The 27,318-nt window shown below is 43.6% G+C and overlaps 1 protein-coding gene across 1 annotated transcript in view; it reads left to right on the top strand.

The window, feature by feature from the left end:
* The first annotated feature begins 625 nt into the window (after positions 1–625).
* The window catches only part of LOC122933368 (ras-like protein family member 10B), a 30,982-nt gene continuing 4,289 nt past the window's right edge, over positions 626–27,318 (top strand). Inside the window, exons 1-2 of the mRNA XM_044288329.1 lie at positions 626–841; positions 16,573–16,697. Coding sequence (XP_044144264.1) covers positions 626–841; positions 16,573–16,697 — 341 coding nt within the window. The remainder of the gene's footprint in view (positions 842–16,572; positions 16,698–27,318) is intronic.

Genomic DNA, 27,318 nt, shown 5'->3' with positions numbered 1-27,318 from the left:
ATTAATGCCGGATCCGGCCCTGAGTGTTCCGGCAAAACGGATCCGGAATTGCGGTCTGCGCATGCTCAGACCGCAAAAAATGTGAAAAAAAAAAAAGATCTGTTTTTCCGGATGACACCGGAGAGACGGATCTGGCATTTCAATGCATTTGTCATACGGATCAGAATCCATCTGACAAATGCCATCAGTTTGCATACGTTTTGACGGAACTGCCTGCCGGAATCCTCTGCCGCAAGTGTGAAAGTAGCCTTAGAAGAAAAGCCCCAGTGAAGAATATCTAACCCTTTACAATTAAAGAATTTATTGTAGGAATATAAGCTGTGAAATGCAAAAATAAAACTCATATTTAGAAAAGTAGACAAGGTGCATTCTATTATATGGGACTGTACACATAACTACAATATATCCACATTCTTTATTTTATGGTTTTGATTAGTACGTGTAATGTCTTCAATTCAGCATCATGATGAGTTTGCTTCTAATTGCTTCTACAGCCTCCTTTTCTCCAAGGAGATGCTTCCTGAATGTGGCTGAGCCAGCAGCCTCTGGAATATGCCGCAGTGCAACCACCTTGCCAACACCACGGACCGTGTGAGGGAACTACCCACCACCGGCCCAGGGAGGCATGGTGACGACCTTCAAGATTGCGGTACTTGGGGCCCAAGGAGTGGGGAAAAGTGCAATTGTGCGTCAGTTTATGTACAACGAATTCAGCGAGACTTGTGTTCCCACCAAATCTCGTCGTGTCTTCCTACCAGCTGTTGTCATGAATGGCCATGTCCACGAACTTCAAATCATGGACTTCCCACCCATATCGTCTTTTCCAGTCAACACCCTACAAGTGAGTTTGGTTACATGGGTTGGCAACAGTTGGGCCTAATTTATAAAAAAAAATTAATTATTGTCATAAACACAAATGTAAATGACGTTAGCCAAACACAGTGATCATTGTAATGAATAGTTTCATTGTTGCTGTTGCATTTTATATTTATATATTCATCCAATTTTGCTATTCACTCTGTTTATTATTTATTTAATTACTTATTTCTGCTTAATGTTAATGGGGTTATCCCAAGATTAATGTAAAAAATGAAAACCTCATATACTACATGTCAATCTCTTTCTGACAGAGCTAGAACCAGCCCTGTACTTCACATGGATCCACAGATCTCCCCATATCATTGCCACAATAATTCTGCTAGATTTAGGCAGTTTAAGAGGGGTGTCCTTTCTCAGGGATGTGTCCTATCTGCTGGAGCTAGTGACGTGCTTCCATCTCAGTGAGCAGGACAGAGAAATTAGAAAAAACAAACAGCAGGTGGCACTATATATACAGGTCCTTCTAAAAAAAATTAGCATATTGTGATAAAGTTCATTATTTTCTGTAATGTACTGATAACCATTAGACTTTCAGATATTTTAGACTCATTACACACAACTGAAGTAGTTCAAGCCTTTTATTGTTTTAATATTGATGATTTTGTCATACAGCTCATGAAAACCCAAAATTCCTATCTATAAAAATTTGCATATTTCATCCGACCAATAAAAGAAAAGTGTTTTTAATACAAAAAAAGTCAACCTTCAAATAATTATGTTCAGTTATGCACTCAATACTTGGTCGGGAATCCTTTTGCAGAAATGACTGCTTCAATGCGGCGTGGCATGGAGGCAATCAGCCTGTGGCACTGCTGAGGTGTTATGGAGGCCCAGGATGCTTTGATAGCGGCCTTAAGCTCATCCAGAGTGTTGGGTCTTGTGTCTCTCAACTTTCTCTTCCCAATATCCCACAGATTCTCTATGGGGTTCAGGTCAGGAGAGTTGGCAGGCCAATTGAGCACAGTAATAGCATGGTCAGTAAACCATTTACCAGTGGGTTTGGCACTGTGAGCAGGTGCCAGGTCGTGCTGAAAAATGAAATCTTCATCTCCATAAAGCTTTTCAGCAGATGGAAGCATGAAGTGCTCCAAAATCTCCTGATAGCTAGCTGCATTGACCCTGCCCTTGATAAAACACAGTGGACCAACACCAGCAGCTGACATGGCACCCCAGACCATCACTGACTGTGGGTACTTGACACTGGACTTTAGGCATTTTGGCATTTCCCTCTCCCCAGTCTTCCTCCAGACTCTGGCACCTTAATTTACGAATGACATGCAAAATTTGCTTTCATCCGAAAAAAGTACTTTGGACCACTGAGCAACAGTCCAGTGCTGCTTCTCTGTAGCCCAGGTCAGGCGCTTCTGCCGCTGTTTCTGGTTCAAAAGTGGCTTGACCTGGGGAACTACGGCACCTGTAGCCCATTTCCTGTACACGGTGGCTCTGGATGTTTCTACTCCAGACTCAGTCCACTGCTTCCGCAGGTCCCCCAAGGTCTGGAATCGGTCCTTCTCCACAATCTTCCTCAGGGTCCGGTCACCTCTTCTAGTTGTGCAGCGTTTTCTGCCACACTTTTTCCTTCCCACAGACTTCCCACTGAGGTGCCTTGATACAGCACTCTGGGAACAGCCTATTCGTTCAGAAATTTCTTTCTGTGTCTTACCCTCTTGCTTGAGGGTGTCAATGATGGCCTTCTGGACAGCAGTCAGGTCGGCAGTCTTACCCATGATTGCGGTTTTGAGTAATGAACCAGGCTGGGAGTTTTTAAAAGCCTCAGGAATCTTTTGCAGGTGTTTAGAGTTAATTAGTTGATTCAGATGATTAGGTTAATAGCCGTTTAGAGAACCTTTTCATGATATGCAAATTTTTTAGAGATAGGAATTTTGGGTTTTCATGAGCTGTAAAACAATAAAAGGCTTGAACTACTTCAGTTGGTGTGTAATGAATCTAAAATATATGAAAGTCTAATGTTTATCAGTACATTACAGAAAATAATGAACTTTATCACAATATGCAATTTTTTTTAGAAGGACCTGTGTGTATATATGTGTATATATATACATATATATATATATATATATATATATATATATATATACACACACACAGTACAGACCACAAGTTTGGACACACCTTCTCATTCAAAGAGTTTTCTTTATTTGCATGACTATGAAAATTGTAGATTCACACTGAAGGCATCAAAACTATGAATTAACACATGTGGAATTATATACATAACAAAAAAGTGTGAAACAACTGAAAATATGTCATATTCTAGGTTCTTCAAAGTAGCCACCTTTTGCTTTGATTACTGCTTTGCACACTCTTGGCATTCTCTTGATGAGCTTCAAGAGGTAGTCACCTGAAATGGTCTTCCAACAGTCTTGAAGGAGTTCCCAGAGATGCTTAGCACTTGTTGGCCCTTTTGCCTTCACTCTACGGTCCAGCTCACCCCAAACCATCTCGATTGGGTTCAGGTCCGGTGACTGTGGAGGCCAGGTCATCTGGCGCAGCACCCCATCACTCTCCTTCATGGTCAAATAGCCCTTACACAGCCTGGAGGTGTGTTTGGGGTCATTGTCCTGTTGAAAAAATAAATGATGGTCCAACTAAACGCAAACCGGATGGAATAGCATGCCGCTGTAAGATGCTGTGGTAGCCATGCTGGTTCAGTATGCCTTCAATTTTGAATAAATCCCCAAGTGTCACCAGCAAAGCACCCCCACACCATCTCCTCCAGGCTTCACGGTGGGAACCAGGCATGTAGAGTCCATCCGTTCACCTTTTCTGCATCGCACAAAGACACGGTGGTTGGAACCAAAGATCTAAAATTTGGACTCATGAGACCAAAGCACAGATTTCCACTGGTCTAATGTCCATTCCTTGTGTTCTTTAGCCCAAACAAGTCTCTTCTGCTTGTTGCCTGTCCTTAGCAGTGGTTTCCTAGCAGATATTCTACCATGAAGGCCTGATTCACACAGTCTCCTCTTAACAGTTGTTCTAGAGATGTGTCTGCTGCTAGAACTGTGTGGCATTGACCTGGTCTCTATCTGAGCTGCTGTTAACCTGCGATTTCTGAGGCTGGTGACTCGGATGAACTTATCTTCTGCAGCAGAGGTGACTCTTGGTCTTCCTTTCCTGGGGCGGTCCGCATGTAAGCCAGTTTCTTTGTAGCGCTTGATGGTTTTTGTGACTGCACTTGGGGACACTTTCAAAGTTTTCCCAATTTTTCGGACTGATTGACCTTCATTTCTTAAAGTAATGATGGCCACTCGTTTTTCTTTACTTAGCTGCTTTTTTCTTGCCATAATACAAATTCTAACAGTCTATTCAGTAGGACTATCAGCTGTGTATCCACCTGACTTCTCCACAATGCAACTGATGGTCCCAACCCCATTTATAAGGCAAGAAATCCCACTTATTAAACCTGACAGGGCACACCTGTGAAGTGAAAACCATTTCAGGTGACTACCTCTTGAAGCTCATCAAGAGAATGCCAAGATTGTGCAAAGCAGTAATCAAAGCAAAAGGTGGCTACTTTGAAGAACCTAGAATATGACATATTTTCAGTTGTTTCACACTTTTTTTGTTATGTATATAATTCCAAGTGTGTTAATTCATAGTTTTGATGCCTTCAGTGTGAATCTACAATTTTCATAGTCATGAAAATAAAGAAAACTCTTTGAATGAGAAGGTGTGTCCAAACTTTTGGTCTGTACTGATATATATATATATATATATATATATGTGTATATATATATATATATATATATATATATATATATATATACATATACATTTCTGAGCTCAGTAGCTGTAATAAATGTTTAATTACATGCAATTACAGAAGTATTCAGATCCAAGTGCTAGTTTGAAAACTGTAGAATATTATTTGTGGGACAACCCCTTTAAAATGTACTTCCAATTTTTATCTCCTGTTTAGGGTCCATTCACACATCCGTATGTGTTTTGCGGATCCACGGATCCGCAAAACACGGACACCGGCAATGTGCGTTCCGCATTTTGCGGACCACACATCGCCGGCACTTAATAGAAAATGCCTAATCTTGTCCGCAATTGTGGACAAAAATAGGACATGTTCTATTTTTTTCGGGAATTGAATTTCGGACCCGGATGTGCGGATCCACAATTCTGGATCCGGGCAGCGCATCTTGCGGCCCCATAGAAATGAATGGGTCCTCAATTCTGTTCTGCAAAATGCGGAACAGAATTGTGGACGTGTGAATAGACCCTTAATATGACTAGTGCAAACTAAGCAGTTAACATTGAGCCACCGCACAATGCTCAAAGTATTGTGCACTGTTACTAATAATTAGAATAGGACCCATGCATAAAATTCTCCACATGTTGTCCACTGTTCAGCTTCCACTGAGTGTCTCCAAACTCAGTGTCAAATGGGACAGGAGATAAAAATTGGGGATACACTCTAAGCTGTTCTAAACCAGTGTTATCCGACACATTCCTCCTTAGCAAGCATGCTGATGAGTGAAAGAATCAGCCCTACTTTCTCTGGGATATGTTCAAGAAAGAGCGTGATATTCATAGGTCGTAAATTAGGTCAAGCAGGTGAAACAAGTCAAGATTTGAGAATATTTCATAGAAGCAATTCTTGCGCACTGACTGTATAAGATCAGTGCTTCACACAGAAGTTGTGAAATTTTCTCATTTGAAGTACTAAACTATAGCCACCACCCAATAGACTACAATACGTGTGAAAATTCCAATGTGTGACTGAGGCCTTAAAGGTGTTGGCCACTTTCTGGTTCTTGTTGACCAGTGTTTTTGTAAGATGATTACAGACGTGGACAAAATTGTTGGTACCCTTTGGTCAATGAAAGAAAAAGTCACAATGGTCACAGAAATAACTTTAATCTGACAAAAGTAATAATAAATTAAAATTCTATAAATGTTAACCAATGAAAGTCAGACATTGTTTTTCAACCATGCTTCAACAGAATTATGTAAAAAAATAAACTCATGAAACAGGCATGGACAAAAATGATGGTACCCCTAGAAAACACAGAACATAATGTGACCAAAGGGACATGTTAATTCAAGGTGTGTCCACTAATTAGCATCACAGGTGTCTACAACCTTGTAATCAGCCATTGGGCCTATATATATGGCTCCAGGTAATCACTGTGTTGTTTGGTGATATGGTGTGTACCACACTCGACATGGACCAGAGGAAGCAAAGGAAAGAGCTGTCTCAAGAGATCAGAAAGAAAATTATAGACAAGCATGTTAAAGGTAAAGGCTATAAGACCATCTCCAAGCAACTAGATGTTCCTGTGAGTACAGTTGCACATATTATTCATAAGTTTAAGATCCATGGGACTGTAGCCAACCTCCCTGGACGTGGCCGCAGGAGGAAAATTGATGACAAATCTAAGAGACGGATAATCCGAATGGTAACAAAAGAGCCTAGAAAGACTTCTAAAGAGATTCAAGGTGAACTTCATGCTCAAGGAACATCAGTGTCAGATCGCACCATCCGTCGTTGTTTGAGCCAAAGTGGACTACATGGGAGACGACCAAGGAGGACACCATTGTTGAAAACGAATCATAAAAAAGCAAGACTGGAATATGCCAAACTACATGTTGACAAGCCACAAAGCTTCTGGGAGAATGTCCTGTGGACAGATGAGACAAAAATCGAAGTTTTTGCCAAGGCACATCAGCTGTATGTTCACAGACGAAAAAATGAAGCATATCAAGAAAAGAACACTGTCCCTACTGTGAAACATGGAGGAGGCTCTGTTATGTTCTGGGGCTGCTTTGCTGCGTCTGGCACAGGGTGTCTTGAATCTGTGCAGGGTACAATGAAATCTCAAGACTATCAAGGAATTGTAGAGAGAAATGTACTAGCCAGTGTCAGAAAGCTTGGTCTCAGTCGCAGGTCATGGGTCTTGCAACAGGACAATGACCCAAAACACACCGCTAAAAACACCCAAGAATGGCTAAGAGGAAAAAATTGGACTATTCTAAAGTGGCCTTCTATGAGCCCTGACCTCAATCCTATTGAGCATCTTTGGAAGGAGCTGAAACATGCAGTCTGGAAAAGGCACCCTTCAAACCGGACACAACTGGAGCAGTTTGCTCATGAGGAGTGGGCCAAAATACCTGCTGAGAGGTGCAGATGTCTCATTGACAGTTACAGGAAGCGTTTGATTGCAGTGATTGCCTCAAAAGGTTGCGCAACAAAATATTAAGTTAGGGGTACCATCATTTTTGTCCATGCCTGTTTCATGAGTTTATTTTTTTACATAATTCTGTTGAAGCATGGTTGAAAAACAATGTCTGACTTTCATTGGTTAACATTTATAGAATTTTAATTTATTATTACTTTTGTCAGATTAAAGTTATTTCTGTGACCATTGTGACTTTTTCTTTCATTGACCAAAGGGTACCAACAATTTTGTCCACGTCTGTATATAGCACTTACTAATATAGCCTTTGTTGAAATTCTGCACCATTTTCTATTTTTCATAAGGTTTACTCCCTTGTTCACAAAGTCCTTTGTGCTGTCCACACAGGTCCTGTCCATAACATGGCTGCTGATGGAAGGTCATGTGACCAGGCAGATCACCTCCATGTGATATCTCCTCCTTCCATATACACTGCCCCTGCCATCTGCACTTGTCCTGTTAGGCGTTTAGTGCAGGAGCAGTGTGTTTGAATGGAGGAGATATCACATGGAGGTGATTTGCCCGGTCACATGACCCTCCATCAGCAGCCATTTTATGGACAGGACCTGTGTGGACATCACAAAAGACTTTGTAAACAAGGGGCATACATAGCTTATAAAATATAGAAAATGGTGCAGATTTTCAACAAAGACTATATTAGTAAGTGCCATATCATCATCTAATAAACACATTTGTCAGCACAATTTAGCAGACGTCTGTCGTGAAGGAAGCATTAGTCAGTGAAGGATACCACTGCATTTACATGTAGCGATCTCCTCCACAGTATGGGGAGGAGTACTCACTAATGCCATTGCTCCTCCCCATACAGAATTATTGTTTGCCTGTAGCAGAGTGCTGTTTAGACGGCGTGATCTGCTGCCGGCAAGCAATGATTTAAGACCATTTTACACTGGCTGAGCGTTGGCCAGAAAATTGCTAACAAGCATTCGTGCTTCCCCACAATCATCTGCTACATTGTGTAGTGTAAAGGGGCCTTCAGCTAACTGCACGAAAAATGCAATTACTCGATGAACGAGTGAAACACGGCTGCTGTACTCCAGCAGATCATCGCTAACGAGAGTTCCTACGTATGCTTGTTAGTGATTATCTGGCCGATGCAGTGTAAATGGGCCTTTAGGTTGTATTCACACACACAGTTGGGTTTTTTGGGGGGCATTTTTGTTGAAAATATTATAAAGTCTACATACACAGTGCTTTGTAGTGTTTCAAGGCTCTGTTGTGGTTTTATAAAAATGCTGCATGCTGTTGGTGTGTTGTTTTTTTCTGCCTTTTTCTTCAAAAAGCTTCTCAATACAACTTAAAAAATGCGTATACAAAATGCCCAAAAATTTAAAAAAGCCACCAAAACAATTGTACAAATCACCAACAAAATGCTTAAAGGGCTTATCCAAGACTGGAAATGTCTCCCATATGCCCAGGCCCCTCACACTGATTCTACTTCTATGGCTCCCTGCTCCTCACGTCACTCCTCTTCCCCATACAGCCACCACTTCTTCTCCCCGTGCACAGATGAAAACATCCGGGGGGGGGGGGCAGCCAATGTCAGGCAGTGACAGGGACGAGCCTCCCTAGCGTCACCCACGATGCTAGGGAGGCTCGTTCCCGTCACCGCCTGCCATTGACTGTCGTTTCCCCCCCCCCCCCCCCCCGGCATTGGGTGTTTTTATCCGTGCACAGGGAGAAGCAGCGGGGATCAGGAGCGGGGAGGGGAGGACCAGGTAAGTAGAATCAGTGTGAGGGGCCGGGCATACGGGGGACATTTCCAGCCTTGGATAACTTCTTTAAAACACTTGGCAGTTTCTACATGTGTTTTAAAAAGCAGTTTGTATGAAGGAGGATATCATGAAAATGTGACCTGTTGGGCATACTTGAGGTCTGCAGTTGTTAAGCACTGGTCCAGAAGAGTTGTAAATCTACTTTGTCTTTGTGCTACCAAGTACAGCCGCCATGTCATGGATGGTGCTGTGCCTGTTAAGCTGCAAGAAGCGGCAGCGCTCACCAGAGCTCTGGTGAGTACCACGGCTTCCTCAAGCAGCTGATAGGTGGGGATTCAGACCACTGGCGATCTCATATTGACCTATCCTGAGGCTAGACCATCAATATGGAAATCCCTGAAACCCCTTTAACTTTTTTTTTTATTGTGTACACGAATGTTTTATCTGTTATAAACAAGACAAATAGTTTAGAAATCTGATAAGTAAAAGATTATTGAGATAAACCTAGCATATAAAAAATGTGGCAAACTGTTTAAGGCCTCATGCACACGACCGTTGTTGTGTTCCGTGTCCGTTGTTCCGTTTTCCGTGATTTTCTGCGGACCCATTGACTTTCAATGGGTCCGTTGAAAACTCGGATAATGCACCGTTTTTTTTCTATTATTTGCAAGGCAAACTTGACTTAGATTTTTTTTCACTTTCCTTCATGTCTGGTGATCATCCAAAAATCAAGGAAGACACACTGAAACAAAAACGGATCACGGAACAACGGAACCCCGTTTTGCGGACTGTGAAAAAATATACTGTCGTGTGCATGAGGCCAAAGACTGATGCCTGGTCCTGGGCTTTAATCCTGAAGATCAGGTTCCCACAATGCTGCCTCGGTCTTAGCAGACCCAGAACAGTTCTGCCAGTGTTTGATAACAGGACTGAGGTCTTGTCACCTTCAACTGTCTTTTACAACCTAATGGTAGACATATTATTATGTTAAAAATATGCAAAACAGTAAAATAAAAATGTAAAATGAGATACAAATAAAGGGAAAAAACACCACCCACACCAACGCAAACCATCGCCATAGCAGCCCTATGCACCAGGTGCTATGCATAAAATATATTAGAATGAATGAATCAAACTAGAAAACCTATTCTACTTTGTTTTAGTGTCAAATTGAAAATAAAAAAATGAACTATAAATTAAAAAAATATATATATATATTTATGTAGATATTACCCAAAATACAACTAAAAGAGAAAAAACATTTATATAAAATTCATATTAAAACAGTCCTATGTATCATGAAAAAAAGCTACAAAATTATTTTGGTAGCCCAAGAAATAAAAAAAGAGCAGCGGCACAAAATTGCCATAAAAAAGGTAATTAAGGTACTTTCACACAACAGTGAAAACACATTGCCATTTTCAGAACCATTACAGTCTATGGGGCCTTTTTTTTTTTTTTTGAGCAGTGAATAGTGGCCTATTTTTGGCCGCTTTCACAGCCTGACAGAACCCATTGAAATTAATAGGACCGTTTTTAATGCCCGCTTTGCCAGGAATGCACCTGTCTACCAGCCGTTAAAAACAGCCTTTTAGGGGTTATAAAATAAAAAATAATACTCATCTCATCCACTTGCATATGCTGAGATACTCGCACACTCACTCCTCACGGGACGCAGAAGGACCTGACACTCCCAGAATAGTGACGTCATCATGCTGGGTGCACCAGCTCTTTTTGCCTTTAGTGAATAGTGACACATTGAAGTGAGATTTTTTGTTTTGTTTTCCGGCATAAAAAAATGCTGCCCATTATTGCTGCTGGGGGGTCACTCAGGGGGACATTATTACTGTTGGGGGCCACCCTGGGGGACATTACTGCTTGGGGCAACTATGGTGGACTTTATTACAGCTGGGCGCCACTATAGCAGACTTTTTTACCACTAGGGGCCACTATTGGGGACAGTAACACTGCTGAAGAGCACTATAGGGGTGCATAATTACTGCTGGGGTCTCTATGGGGAACATTATTACTGCTGGGGGCCACAATGGGGGACATGATTACTGCAGGGGCCACTATGGGGGACTTAATTACTCTTGGAGACATTTTTACTGCTGGGGCCACTATATGGGACATTATTACTGCTAGAGGCCACTATGGGGGACATTATTACTGTTTGGGGCCACTCTTGGGGGGACTGTATTACTGCTGAAAGGCACTATGGGGGCATTATTATGCTGGGGGCCTCTATTGGAGACATTATTACCATTATTACTGCTGGGGGCCTCTATGGGGGATATTATGCTGGGGGACATTACTCCTGGAGACATTTTTACTGCTGGGGCCACTATGGGGTACATTATTACTGCTGGAGGCCAATGTGGTGGAAATTATTACTGCTGGAAGCCACTGTGGGGGACATTATTACTGCTGGGGGGGGCCCACTATGGGGGACTATATTACTGTTGGGGGGCACTATGGTGGGCAATATTACTGATGGAGGCAATTTTACTGATGGGGGCATTATTACTGATGGGGGCCTCTATGGGGGGGACATTATTACTGCTGGGGGCACTTTGGGGAACACTAAACTGTGTAAAGTAATTAACACGGAAGAGGACAGTATACTGCTTCAGAGGGATCTGGATAGATTAGAGGCTTGGGCAGATAAGTGGCAGATGAGGTTTAACACTGACAAATGTAAAGTTATGCACATGGGAAGGAATAATGCAAGTCACCCGTACATACTAAATGGTAAAACACTCGGTAACACTGACATGGAAAAGGACCTAGGAATTTTAGTGAACAGCAAACTAAGGCTACTTTCACACTGGCGTTTTGGCTTTCCGTTTGTGAGATCCATTCGGGGCTCTCACAAGCGTTCCAAAACAGATCAGTTTTGCCCTAATGCATTCTGAATGGAAAAGGATCTGCTCAGAATACATCAGTTTGCCTCCGTTCCGTCTCCATTCCGCTTTGGAGGCGGACACCAAAACGCTGCTTTCAGCGTTTTGATGTCCGTCTGACAAAACTGAGCCAAACGGATCCGTTGTGACACACAATGTAAGTCAATGGGGACGGATCCTTTTTCTTTGACACAATCTGGCACAATAGAAAACGGATCCGTCCTCCATTGACTTTTAATGGTGTTCAAGACGGATCCGTCTTGGCTATGTTAAAGATAATACAAACGGATCCGTTGTGAACGGATGCAGACGTTTGTATTATCAGTCTGTGAGCTCTGCGCTGCGATTGGCCAGCTCTACAGCCTAGGAGAAGGGAGACGCCCAGTAGAACAAGGCCAATCTCCTCCTACTATAACCAAGTGACCGAACATACCGGAGGACATAGCAGGAGAACGGAGCGGCACCCAGGGATCATAGTAAGTGCGGTGAGATCCCTGGGCGCCGCTGTATATGTCATGATACTTAGTTCACAATGTTTGGACCGATAAAAAGGTCCTCTTTAAGGGGGGAAAATTGGCTTCTACCGCACAGTTTTTTTTTTCCTTCCTCTGGATCAACTTGCAGGATAGCAGGCCGAACTGGATGGACAGATGTCTTTTTTCGGCCTTATATACTATGTTACTATGTTATTACTGCTGGGGGCAACTATAGGGGACATTATTACTGTTGGGGGCCACTGTGGCAGATATTATGCTGGGGGCCATTATTACTCCTGGAGACATTTTCTACTGCTGGGGCCACTATGGGGGACATTATTACTTCCGGAGGCCACTGTGAGGGACATTATTACTGCTGGGGCAACTATGGGGGACATTATCACTGCTGTGGGATATTATTACTGCAGAGGGCCACTATGGAAGACATTATCACTGCTGTGGGACATTATTACTGCTGTGGAACATTATTGCTGCAGAGGGCCACTATGGGGGACATTAATACTCCTGGTGACATTTTTACTGCTGGGCGCACTATGGTGGACATTATTACTGCTGGAGGCCACTGTGAGGAACATTATTACTGCTGGGGGACACTATACATGACATTGTTACTGCTGGGGGCACTATGGGGGACATTATTACTTTTGGGGGCCACTCTTGGGGGACTTTATTACTACTGGAGGCCACTATAGGGGGGCATTATTACTGCTGGGGGCCTCTATGGGGGGACATTATTACTATAATTACTGCTGGGGCCACTATGGGGAACATTATTACTGCTGGAGGCCACTGTGAGGGACATTATTACTGCTGGGGGACACTATGGGGACATTATTACTGCTGGGGGACACTGTGGGGCATTATTTACTGCTGTGGGCCACTATAGGGGACATTTGCTGCTGGGGGCCACTATAAGAGACATTATTTCTGCTTTGGGCAACTATGGGGGAAATTATTACTGCTGGGGGGGCACTATGGGGGACATAGTTACTGCTGGGGACAACTTTGGGGGAAATTATTACTGCTGAGGGCCACTGTGGTAGATATTATGCTGGGGGCCACTATGGGGGACATGATTACTGCTGGAGGCCACTGTGAGGGACATTATTACTAATGGGGCAACTATGGGGGAAATTATTATTGCTGGGGGACATTATTACTGCTGGGGGCCACTATGAGGAACATTATTATTTCTAGGGGCCATTATTACTTCTGGGGACCACTATGGGGGCATTATGTATACTGCAGGGGTTGAGATTTAAATTGAAAAAAATATATATATAAAAATCATTCATTTTAACAGCCATTAAAACAGATGCAAAACAGACAGAAGGTAGCAAATATGGTTGATAAATGACCATAAAAAAACTGACTGTTCCTGTTTTTGGTGGCCCTTTTTTTCACTGTCATATGGATCTAGCCTTAGGACTAGAAGCTTCTGGTCACTGGAGGATTAGGAAGCATCATTAGGGAGTTAAATAAGAGGGTGACATTTCTGTTATAATTAAGCGATCACAGTAATGGCGTCACGGTTGTCACCTAATAGAATTAGCTAGGTATTCAGCATGTAATCAGAGCTTTCATTTGATTCCTTCCCTCCAATAGATTGTCACAGTGTATAAGATGAAACGGTTACACGTGGGAGCAGTTGATATATGCTCGCGCCTCTATATCAGTAAGCGCTACCTCTGCTGTGACTCCCCTCCACACTCTCTCTCGCCCCCCTGTAATATTTTCCTTTCCTAGCCTGTCTGAGATCTGACGGGTTACATAACATTTGCAGATTCAGGCAGGGGGAATCCCGCCACAGGCATGTCGCATTGCACTCTTTGAAGTTGCCACCCCCGTTTTTCTATCCCTCAGCAACTTCCCACGCTGAGATGTGTGTGCTACAAACCCCCGAGGCAGAAGGGATGACCCTTTCCCTCATCAGCATGCCTGTTAGGAGGAGTGCGTGGGATATAGTGACAGGGGGAGTGAGTGAGGAGAAGAATGATGTAGGACACTTTCTGTAATTGCATAGTAGTCACAAATAGAGAAATGTGATAATCCGCTGTGGTAGGGCTGATGCCTCTGCGCTGGCACTGTGATCCAGTCTGGGTAGCGTGTATGTCCTATAAATACAGAAGGACCATTCATATTAAATGTATATGTATACCCATCTACCGTACAAGAATTGGAACCATCCCTCCCTTATGTGACCATCACGTCTTAGGGGGCACCTTTATTAAGACCGGCATTTTAGACCCCGGTCTTAATGAGCATTATAGCGGAGTTATGAAGCGGTACCAGCCTTTACATAACTTTGGCGGATCCACCGCCTGTCTACAGCAAGGGAGCTGGCGTAGATTAAGACCATGTTCTACACCTAAAACAGGCCCACTTTTTTCGACATGGCGTGAACGGGGAGAAGTCGCAGATTGTGGCGCAAAGGACCTCTGCACCACAAACTGCGCCAGAAATACACCTAAATTTCTGTTTCATAAATGACCCCCTTAGTCTTTATGTAGCAGTTTGCCATACTCTTGTCACATAAGGGGAGCTAGTGCAGTAGATACCAGGCTTTAGAACTGGCAGGATGCATTCAAGAGACATTTTATTGGGCTTAGGGTACTTTCACACTTACGGCAGAGGATTCCGGCAGGCATGCTGCGGTATTATCTCTGTCCTGAAAGGCAAAAAGACTGAACTGAAAACATCCTGAACGAATTGCTCTCCATTCAGAATGCATTAGGATAAAACTGATCAGTTATTTTCCGGTATTGAGCCCCTAGGACGGAACTCAATGCCGGAAAAGAATAAAGCTAGTGTGAAAGTACCCCTAGAGAATGACACGGATTCTGATGGCAACCTCTTATTTCTGTCCTATCCAGCCATAATCTCAGCAGGCAAATGACATGCTTTGGCTGACAATAATTGCTGCCATCATAATCACAATTCCTCTGACACAATACAAACTTGTGTTGTCAAATAGGCCCTTAAAAAACTGTTGTTTCAGCCTAGGAATCAATTGCCTCCCATTTTCCAACTCTGCCCACTGTTACGACTTATGCACATGGGCACGGACCTGCACAACAGCATGGAGGGCGTTTGGCTCCTTAGTATGTGGCTGCATGGCCTCAGGTTTGTATGGATATATTCCCACCTGGTGCATGCCTCAATGTTTCCTTCAGGAATGTGACAGAACCCTTGGTGTTACATCAGAGGTATACAAAGGTAGAAGGTTGCACCACTGTACCTCTCAGCCTAAGCTGCACCGTTCCTTCAACATCATTAATATTAATTATAAAGTGTAACTGCATTTTCTCAAAACTTTTCAAATGTCAGAAGTTTTGATTGCTGGTGGACCTGGTGCTGAGACCCCCAGATTGCTAAATTGAAGAGGCAGAAGCTCTCAGCTAAGGGTTTGAATCTGTGAGCATGTCTTCATCTAGTACCGGGGTCAGACTGGGAACTCAAAGTGGCCCTGGAAAATAGACCTAAAATTGGCCCCATGTTCTAGGTGGATCCAGATTGACAGAAGGCGGGGCAACACAAGTAGGCAGGGACAACAGAAGTAGGCAGTGCCAGCAGTACCTTAGTGAAGCACAAAATACTGTCCCAGCAGAACCAAATACCACAGTGCATCAAAAAATATTGCTGCCCGCATAGCCGTATGCAGCTGTCCTGAGAACAGTGATACAGATGAGTTTAGGAGGGCACCAGTGGATGCCGGCCAGTGGCATAAGAACCTGATGCTCTTAGCTTTAATCAATGCTGAGTGCAACAGATTGTTATATACCCAGTAGCGGCGGTAAGGAGGGCTTGGGTGGCCCCCTAGACATTGGCCCACCAATAAATTTCCATGTAGGGTCCATAGCCAGTCCACCCCTGTCTAGCAAGGAGAGACAGCTCCTGGCTGAGCTCCTCTGCCCCTTTTTCTTAGAGATCGGTGCAGGCCTCAGCACCTAGACCCCTGACATCTTTGTGACATCTCAAAAGTTTTGTTAAAGTGCAGCTACACTTTAAATACTTTAAAGTAAGAAGAGGAGAAGAAGAAGGGAGAAGTAGCATGGATGCCTCCAGAAAGATAATGGGAGTGTAAGTATTGGTAATTCTGTTTTTACTTTACTATGTATACGCAGTGTTTATGTAGGTAGTAATGTCTATTATCTCTACAATGTGCAAAAAATAAATTTTTACTATAAAATACAATTTAACTTCAGTTTTTCTATACACAAACCTATAACTTTTCCTCAACCAGTTAGACCAGTTTCTTAACTATGTGAATTAAGCTTACAGAAGTGGCATCATCTGTGTACAAATATTCAGCATGGCATAAGATAAATGATGGTGTTCTCTGTTACAGGAGTGGGCCGATTCCTGCTGCCGGGGGCTCAGAAGTGCACATGCTTACATCCTCGTCTATGACATATGTTGCTTTGACAGCTTTGAATACATCAAAACCATAAGGCAACAGATCTTGGAAACCAGGTGGGTCACAAATGATCAGGAAACCTTCAAACAGTGTTTGATATTTTATTACTGCATAATACGATAATGTTTAGATATTATAGGACCTAAATGGCGGTTCACTAAAAAAGCAGTTGTATCAGTTTCTGTCCTAGCAGGTCCTAGACCAGTGAGTCAAATGCTAAATCTTAATTAATACCAAGGTAATTTATCTTATACTGAGCACTTGGCTGGTTCTGTAACTCCCATAGACTTCAATCCAGAGGTCGACCACCTCTCAGCCGAATGCACTGGAGCCTGAAGAGTCAGAATACCTTAGGCGAACAAGGGTCATTAGTTCCCTGGTCTGATAGATGAGGTTCCTAGAAGACTGACCCAGACATACAGTGTTAGGTCTATATCCTGTACCATAAATGCTTACATTTAGCTGTTGGGTCTGCAGGGCATGTCTGAGGTGTCTGACATCCTTTACAGTCATGCATAATATTGTATCCATAATTTCACAATTGCAGTGATATTTGATGCTGCATGTCTAACATTAGTATGAATACTTGCAAAGAGCAGTCTCATGATTTAAGAAATGAGACTTTGGCCTCATGCACATGGCCATATTATGATTGCGTTATATAGAGCCATTATAGAGTTCCTACTGCAGTGTATGAAGCCTTTATTGTACTTTATGAATCAGATTTTATAAACAGGCATACAGAGTTATTTTTCAGTTTGATTTCATACATTTCGAATGGAAACAAAATCTTGATATGCTCCATCAGATTCCATGTGTATGGCACCCAATAAAGCTTGCTGTGTTCATGAATCCTAAATAGTGTTGAGCGAACTTGTGTTTTAAGTTCTGCGTCTAAAGTTCGGGTTCGGGTTATCGAAGAATCGCGTTATGGATTCTAAATTCCGTTATGGTCCGTGGTAGCCGAATCCACAACACGATTCTTCGATAACCCAAACTTTAGATGCCGAACTTAAAACACAAGTTCGCTCAACACTAATCCTAATACTTTGCTGTAGCCTTTTTTCAGAACAAGGGCCCATTAAAGTGAGTGGTTCAGTTTACATCATTTTTTCCACTTTGTTTTCAAGTATTTGGCTTCACACAACAAAAACTGACCCATGCTGTTGCCGACCGTTTCTCCACTCAGATTGAGACATGTAGGTAATTTGAAAGGATTGGTCTCAGATTCAGATTGGATCCATGTTTAAAACTGCTTCTTTATTTGGACATCATATAAACATGACAAACCGCCACTTGATACAACAGAATTGACGTTGACTCGTTTCGGGTACTGGGACCCTTAGTCGTTACGACTAAGGGTCCCAGTACCCGAAACGCATCAACGTGAATTCTGTTGTATCAAGTGGCGGTTTGTCATGTTTATATGATGTCCAAATAAAGAAGCAGTTTTAAACATGGATCCAATCTGAATCTGAGACCAATCCTTTCAAATTACCTGCAACGGGGACACACCCCTAGGGTTTCGGAATCGGGAGTACACAAGACCGGGAGGTGAGCTGGACTAAGTCTTTCTCAGATTGAGACATGTCAGATGTAAATCAGAACGGCAAAAAATCTGGTTCTCTATACTACCTTTATAGGACCCCATGCACATTTAAATGGGAAGGCTTTTTTAGTCCTTCAATGAGACCCATGCAATAGAGATACAGTATTATGTATAACTGTATTATTTAATTTACAGTAAAAACGAGTAATAAGGAGACAAATGGGTACATTATCAGGCTCATTCTTTTATTTCCTCCTTTCTGTTAGCTAATTAGAAACTGTTGTACAGCACCACCTAGAGGCATCAGTAAATATGCTGTGTCAGAACCACAAGGGTGTATTCACATTTGGCAGATTTGTTCTAAAACTGTCTTGTAACTGAAAATCACTTCAATTCATTTGAATGGGTTTTTTTCTCGAGCAAGCAAGATGGTCAAAAACATAAGAGTGTAGCCTATGACCTTTACATGGAACCTCACCTGAGGATGGTGCGGTGACTTACACGGCCTTTGTGTGGATCTATATTGGTGTACCTTTAAAATGCACTATATGGACAAAATTATTGGGATACCTACACATTACACCTAAAGGAGCTTTTATGCTATCCTGTTCTAAATCCATAGGCATTAATATGAAGTTGTCCCCAACCTTTTCAGCTTCCTACCACTGTGACTCTTTTCTAAAGTGTTTCTAAAAGATTTTGGAGTATATTTGTAGGAATTTTTGCCTATTCAACAAGAACATTTGTGAGGTTGGACACTGATATTAGACGAACAGGCCTTGCTCACAATCTGTGTTGTAGTTTACCCCAAACGTTGTTGGATGGCGTTGAAGTCGGGGCTTTCTGCAAGCCACTCAAATTCTTCCATATCAAAGTCACCGAACTATGGATCTTGCTTTGGGCACTGAATCACAGTCATACAGGAACAGAAAAGGGCCATCCCCGAACACTTCCCACAAAGTTGGAAGCATACCATTGTCCAAAATGTCTTCGTAAGCTGATGCAGTAAGGTTTCCGTTTACTGGAACGAAGGTGCCTAGGCCAACCCCTAAAAAACAACCCCATAGAATTAACCCACCTTTACCAAACTTTATATTGAGGCAATACAGTTGAGGGGTGCACCACCAATGAGGTCAGGTGAGGAGATCGCCTCAGGCAGCACCAGGTGGGGGCAAGAGGGGGGCAGCGGAAGAGCCATGGGCAATGAGCGCTTTCATTGTAGAAACGCTCATCTCTACATATTCAACTGCATCGCTGTACTCAGGACAGCAATACAGTTGAATGCTGCGATGAGGAACCGGAGCGATGTCTCCCTGGCCCACCGTTTCCTCTAATAGGCTTTAGTCCTAGTTTCTGTAGCCTATCAGAGGCTGGTGACATAATTATCGCGCTGCCAGTGCTAGGCTGCATAGAGCTCAGGGCACAGACCGGAAGAGGTCTGTGTCTTGCACTGCATTGCTGATAGCAGAATGGAGGTAAGTATTTGAGTTTATTATTTTTATTTCGCAGCATGGCGTTGGGCCACAATAGGGTGGGGTGGAAAAAGCACTATGGGGACATTGCGGTTGTAAAAAGGAGCATTTTTCTACTTTATTATTATTTATTGTTAAAGCGCCATTCATTCCATAGCGCTGTACATATGAGTAGGGCTATACATACATAATACAGACAGTTGCACTCATCATAAACAAAACGAGTTAAAAACTGGTACAGAAGGAGAGAGGGACCTGCCCGTGAGGGCTTACAATCTACATGGTATGGGAGAAGGACACAGTACTGGCACACATTATAAGGTGGCCACGTTCGTTGTACTGGGGGCACTAAAAGCGGGTAGTTTTTTGTACTGATACACATTATAAGGGAGCATTTTTTGTACTGGCACACATTATAAGGGAGCATTTTTTTTGTACTAACACACATTCTACTGTGGCCAGTATGGGGACAGTTATTCTACATGGGGCACTAAAAGAGTTTTTTTTCTACTGGTACATGTCATAAGGGAGCATTTTTTGTATTGGCACACATAAAAGGGTATTTTTGTACTGCCACATATTATAAGGGAGCATTTTTGTACTGGCACATATTGCAAGGGGGATTATTTTACTAGCAAACATTATATGTGGTAATTTTTTCGTACTAACACACAGTATAAGGGGGTATTTTTGGTACAGGCACACATTATAGGGGGAATTATTACTGCTGGGGGCAATATTACTTCTGGGGGGAAAATGAGAGACCTTATTACTATTGGGTAAACTGTTACCACATACTGCACTCTGGCAGAAAATTCTTACTATTGGTGGGACTTTTGGGAGGACTGTTACATTGGGAGGCACCCTGGCACAGTATCAGGTTAGCACAATTATTTTCGGAGATCATTATGTTTATGGGCCTATAAGTTTCAGGAACACTATTTGCTGTGCACAGTTATTTCTTAGGGCAGGGCACTGTGTGCCAATAACTATTGAAGGGGGTGCTATCTGTGTGGTAATAGTATTTTCAGGGGATTATCTGTTTCTGCAGTATAGTATTGGGAATCACAGTGGGCACAGTATTAGATGGCAGGATGGGGTGTTCAGAAAGTGGGGAGGAGGATGAAAAAGTAGTTGTCAAACTCTGCAGAGACAAGAGAAGGCTGAAATAATCATAGTGGTCTGATCTTAATAAAGAAGATAAAGAAAGATAATGTCTACATCAGAGGACACACCACTGGACGTAAGAGGTATATGGTGCTGTATTACCCTGTATGTTTTGTATAGCTGTATGTAATGTTTTCCAAGTATGTTTAACAGTAGGGCTGGAGGGAAGGGGTTAGGTTAAAGGGAACCTGTCACCAGGAATTTTGGTATAGAGCTTTGGACATGGGTTACTAGATGGCCGCTAGCACATCCGCAATACCCAGTCCCCATAGCTCTGTGTGCTTTTATTGTGTAAAAAAACAGATTAGATACATATGCAAATTAACCTGAGCTATAGGGACTGGGTATTGCGGATGTGCTAGCGGCCATCTAGCAACCCATGTCCTCAGCTCCATACACAAAATCCTGGTGACAGGTTCCCTTTAACCCCTTAAGGACCGGGCTCATTTTCACCTTAAGGACCGGGCCATTTTTTGCAAATCTGACCAGTGTCACTTTAAGTGCTCATAACTTTCAAACGCTTTGACTTACCCAGGCCGTTCTGAGATTGTTTTTTCGTCACATATTGTACTTCATGACACTGCTAAAATTGGGTCAAAAAAGTTATTTTTTTTGCATAAAAAAATACATTTTTTACCAAAAATTTTGAAAAATTAGCAAATTTCAAAGTTTCAGTTTCTCTACTTCTGTAATACATAGTAATACCCCCAAAAATTGTGATGACTTTACATTCCCCATATGTCTACTTCATGTTTGTAGCATTTTGGGAATGATATTTTATTTTTTGGGGATGTTACAAGGCTTAGAAGTTTAGAAGCAAATTTTGAAATTTTTGAGAAATCTTCAAAATCCCACTTTTTATGGACCAGTTCAGGTTTGAAGTCATATTGTGAGGCTTAGATAATAGAAACCTCCCAAAAATGACCCCATTCTAGAAACTACACCCCTCAAGGTATTCAAAACTGTTTTTTCAAACTTTATTAACCCTTTAGGTGTTCCACAAGAGTTAATGGCAGATGGAGAAACAATTTTGAAATTTCTATTTTTTGGAAAATTTTCCAATATAATAAATTTTTTCCAGGAGTAAAATAAGGGTTAACTGCCAAACAACACTCAAAATGGGTTGCCCTGATTCTGTAGTTTGCAAAAACACCCCATATGTGGTCGTAAACTACTGTTTGGCCGAACGGTAGCACATAGAAGGAGGGGAACACCATATGGGTTTTGGAAGGCAGATTTTGCAGGACTGGTTTTGTTTATACCATGTCCCATTTGAAGCCCCCTGTTGCACCCCTAGAATAGAAATTTCAAAAAAGTGACTCCATCTAAGAAAGTACACCCCTCAAGGTATTCAAAACTGGGTTTACAAACTTTGTTAACCCTTTAGGTGTTCCACAAGAGTTAATGGCAGATGGAGAAACAATTATGAAATTTCAATTTTTTGGAAAATTTTCCAATATAATCAATTTTTTCTAGGAGTAAAACAAGGGTTAACTGCCAAACAACACTCAAAATGGGTTGCCCTGATTCTGTAGTTTGCAAAAACACCCCATATGTGGTCGTAAACTACTGTTTGGCCGAACGGTAGCACATAGAAGGAGGGGAACACCATATGGGTTTTGGAAGGCAGATTTTGCAGGACTGGTTTTGTTTATACCATGTCCCATTTGAAGCCCCCTGTTGCACCCCTAGAATAGAAATTTCAAAAAAGTGACTCCATCTAAGAAAGTACACCCCTCAAGGTATTCAAAACTGGGTTTACAAACTTTGTTAACCCTTTAGGTGTTCCACAAGAGTTAATGGCAGATGGAGAAACAATTATGAAATTTCAATTTTTTGGAAAATTTTCCAATATAATCAATTTTTTCTAGGAGTAAAACAAGGGTTAACTGCCAAACAACACTCAAAATGGGTTGCCCTGATTCTGTAGTTTGCAGAAACACCCCATATGTGGTGGTAAACTACTATTTGGCTAAACGGCAGGACATAGAAGAAGGGGAACGCCATATGGTTTTTGGAAGGCAGATTTTGCTGGACTGGTTTATTTACACCATGTACCCTTTCAAGCCCCCTGATGCACCCCTAGAGTAGAAACTCCATAAAAGTGACCCCATCTAGGAAACTACGGGATAAGGTGGTTGTTGTTTTGGGACTATTTTTGGGGTAAATTTGATATTTGGTTGCTCTATATTACTCTTTTTTGAGGCAATGTAACAAAAAAATTAAAATCTAAAATTGTTTCTACATTCGCTATTTAGTTTTGTGGAACACCTAAAGGGTTAACATAGTTTGTAAAGTAACTTTTGAATACCTTGAGGGGTGTAGTTTCTTAGATGGGGTCACTTTTTTGGAGTTTCTAGTCTGGGCTACATCAGGGGGGGCTTCTAATGGGACATGGTGTCAAAAAAAAAACTGTCCATCAAAATCTGCCTTCCAGAAACCGTATGGCGTTCCCTTCGTTCTATGCCCTGCCGTGCGGCTATATAGCCATTTACGACCACATATGGGGTGTTTCTGCAAACGACAGAATCGGGGCAATAAATATTTAGTTTTGTTTGGCTGTTAACCCTTGCTTTATTACCGGCAAAATGGATTTAAATTGAAATTTTGCCCAAAAATAGGTGTTTTGGCACCGTTTTTATTTTATATTTTTAACACCGTTCATCCGAGGCGTTTGGTCAAAAGTTATTTTTATAGCGACGACTTTTACGCACGCGACGATGCCCAATATGTATGGCTCTCAGACTTTGGAGACACTAAGCAGGCATCCTAAAACTGCGGCCCTCCAGATGTTGTAAAACTACAATTCCCACCATGCCCTGCTGATGGCTGTAGGTTGTCTGGGCATGCTGGGAGTTATAGTTTTACAACATCTGGAGGGCCGCAGTTTGAGGATGCCTGCACTAAAACTAATATTTTTGGGGGAAAGAAAAATAGTTTTCGTGTCTCCAAAGTCTGAGAGCCATAGTGTTTTATGTTCTCTAGTGAACTGTTGGGGATTATAAAAATTTAGTACTCCATGGAAGTGTGATACTCCCTGAAGCAATCGATAACGCAGAGGCCCGGATGATCGGGGCACGTGTCGCACTGAGTGGTGGTGTCCTTCCGTATCCCCCTCCTGCGACACACTCTGCACTTTTTTTGGGTTCGTCCCTTCTTTCCAGTATGGGGGACCACACCTGGAAAGTGTTGGCCAGGGACGATCCGGGCGCCTCCAGTTCCCGAGGTACTCCGGCCTGCTCTTTCCCGGTCCGAAAAGATCAGGTCCTTGAGGACTGCCTCATAGAATTGGAGGAATGTCCCTGTGCTGCCAGCGCTTCGGGATAGTACAAAAGAGTTGTACATGGCAACCTGCACCAAGTAGACCGCAACTTTTTTGTACCATGCCCGGGTTTTGCGCATGGCGTTATATGGCGTGAGGACTTGATCCGAGAGATCAACTCCTCCCATATACCGATTGTAGTCGACGATACAATCGGGCTTGAGGACCGTTGCCGCGGTACCTCGCACAGGGACTGGGGTGGTGCCGTTACCGTGGATTGTGGACAGCATAAGGACATCCCTCTTGTCCTTATACCTGACCAGCAACAGGTTTCCACTGGTAAGTGCACGGGTCTCACCCCTGGGGATAGGTACCTGGAGGGGGTAGGCAGGGAGGCCGCGCTGATTTTTCCGCACGGTCCCACAAGCGAACGTAGATCTGGCGGCAAGGGACCTGAACAAGGGAATGCTGGTATAAAAGTTATCCACGTACAAGTGGTAACCATTATCCAGCAGTGGGTACATAAGGTCCCACACGAGTTTCCCGCTAACACCCAGAGTGGGGGGACATTCTGGGGGTTGAATACGGGAATCTCGCCCCTCGTACACACGAAATTTGTAAGTGTACCCTGAGGTACTCTCACAAATTTTGTATAGCTTCACGCCATACCTCGCTCGCTTTGTGGGAATATATTGGCGGAAACTGAGTCTCCCCTTGAACGCAATGAGCGACTCATCAACCGCGACCTCCCTTCCAGGTACGTAGGCCTGCTGAAATGTGGCCCCAAAGTGATCGATGACAGGCCGTATCTTATACAGCCGGTCATAGGCAGGATCACCTCGGGGTGGACATGCTGCATTATCGGAATAATGCAGACATTTCCGGATGGCCTCAAACCGGGAGCGTGTCATGACCATACTGTACAGTGGGGTCTGGTACAGGACGTCCCCACTCCAGTATTGCCTGACACTGGGTTTTTGGACTAGACCCATATGCAGCACGAGGCCCCAAAATGTCCTCATTTCGGCTGCACTGACCGGCGTCCAGCCACCGGGTCTAGCCAAAACTGAGCCTGGGTTTTGAGCGACGAACTGTTGGGCGTACAGATTCGTCTGCTCCACCATCAAATTCACCAGTGGGTTACTGAAAAAAAAACTAAAATAGTCAATTTCAGTAAACCCCACTGTGGGAATCTGGATTCCAGGATTGCCAGCGAAATCCGGAATCTCAGGCTCAAAGTCCACTGGGGGACACCAGCTAAGTTCATCGGCAGGGGTCTCCGGTGAACTTATTTGGTGGGCCGGGAAACCAGTACGAACCCCAGGGCGGCTCGTACTAGGGTGGGCCACAGGATCCCTAGCATGTGCGGCCCCTGGCTCCGCCTGGCGGCGTCTCCGCCGCCTTGGTGGCTCATCGTCATCCGATGATGATGAGGAGGATGCTGATGATAAGAGGAATGTGGGGTCATCCTCATCCTCACTGGGGCTCTCGGAGTCGGAGGCAATCTGGGCATATGCCTCCTCGGCCGAGAACACCCGGCGGGCCATGGGTGTGTGTGCGTGTAGGTGTGCGTGTGTGTAAAACTTTATTATATGTGCGTGTGTGTGGGGGCAACGGGTGTTCGCGTACTAAAAAAAGGAAAAAAGGGCAAGTGTTAGGAAAAAAAAAAAGTTGCTGATTAGCGGTACAACGCTGATCAGCGGTGGGGCAGGCGATGCGCTAACAGTGGACGGACGCTAAAAAGTGCCGACCAGTCAGCGAACGCAGAAAAAAAAGTGGTGGTGAGGGGGCTAGTGGTGGTGGTGGGGGGGGGGGGGGTTGGGGGGAGTGGTGGGGGGATGGGTGGAGGGGGTGGGGGGGCTGGTGGTGGTGGGGGGCTGGTAGGGGGGGGCAAGTGGCAGGGGGGGGTCTGGGGTCTGATAGATGGATCAAAAAAAGTTTTGTGTAAAAGTTAAAAGTTTTTTTTTTTTTTTTTTTTTCCTAACTAACTTTTCCCTTCTTTCCCTGCCTAACGATGCCTCTCCCTCACTGACCCTAACCTACCTGGGTGGCGATGGGTGCAGGAGGGTGATGGATGGCGATTAGGGGGACACAGGAGCTGGTGCTGGACGATGCTGCCGGGTGCTCGTGCAGAACAGGAAGAGGAGGGGAGAGAGGAGCGCAGGAAGTTTGAATCTCGCGCCTCTCTCCCCTGCACCAATCAGCACCCTGGACAGCAGTGTTCAGCACCAGGGCCAGCACCGCCTCCTCAAATCCTCGGACTGCGATTGGTGGTGTATAATTACGCCACCGATCGCAGTCTTTTTCCGGTTCATCGGGTCACCGGACACCCGAATGGACCGGAAACGCAGAAAACCGCAGGTCTGAATTGACCTGCGGTTTTCTGCGATCGCCGATACGGGGGGGTCAAATGACCCCCCCCTGCGTTGTTACGGGATGCCGGCTGAATGATTTCAGCCGAAATCCCGTTCCGATTAACCCCCGCGGCGCCGGAATGCCGATTTTAAGTCAGGACGTACCGGTACGCCCTTGGTCCTTAAGGACTCGGGAAATAGGGCGTACCGGTACGCCCTGTGTCCTTAAGGGGTTAAGAAATTGGCATTGATGGGGGAGGGGAGGGGGGGGGCACGTTTCAGGTTTTGCCTCAGGCAGCAGAAAGGTTAGGTGCATCCCTGCAAGTAATGTTCTCCTGACATTCGCCAAGCCAAGATTCATCCATCAGTCTGCCAGATAGAGAAGCGTGGTGTGCTTTATAACATTCCATCTGACACTTAGCACTGTGCTTGCATACAGCTGCTGAGCCATGGGAATCCATGCCACAAAGCTCTCAGCTCACCACTTTTGGGCTGATGTTAATGCTGGAGGAGGTTAGGGACGCTGCAGTTATTGAGTCGCCAAAACGTTGTAGACTTTTATGCACCATGCTCCTCAGGACTCATTGACCCCGCTCTGTAACTTAATGTGCTCTACCACTTAGTGGTTGAGTTGCTGTAGTTCCTAAATTCTACTACTCACAGTTTATGGTGGAATATCTATGAGGGAGAAATTTCATGAACTGACTTGTGGCAGCGGTGGCATCCTATTAATTTGTGAGCTCCTTAGAACAAACCATTCTATCACTAATGTTTGTGAAGGCAGGCTGCAACGTTCAGGGCTGGATTTTATACACTTGTGGTAATAGGACTGAATGAAACACCTGAATTCAATGATTAAGATGTGGGTCCCAA

The sequence above is a fragment of the Bufo gargarizans genome, chromosome 3, assembly GCF_014858855.1.
Source record: "Bufo gargarizans isolate SCDJY-AF-19 chromosome 3, ASM1485885v1, whole genome shotgun sequence".
Lineage (NCBI taxonomy): Eukaryota > Metazoa > Chordata > Amphibia > Anura > Bufonidae > Bufo > Bufo gargarizans.
Note: the sequence above shows the minus strand (reverse complement) of the source record. Positions and strands in the feature narration are given on the sequence as shown.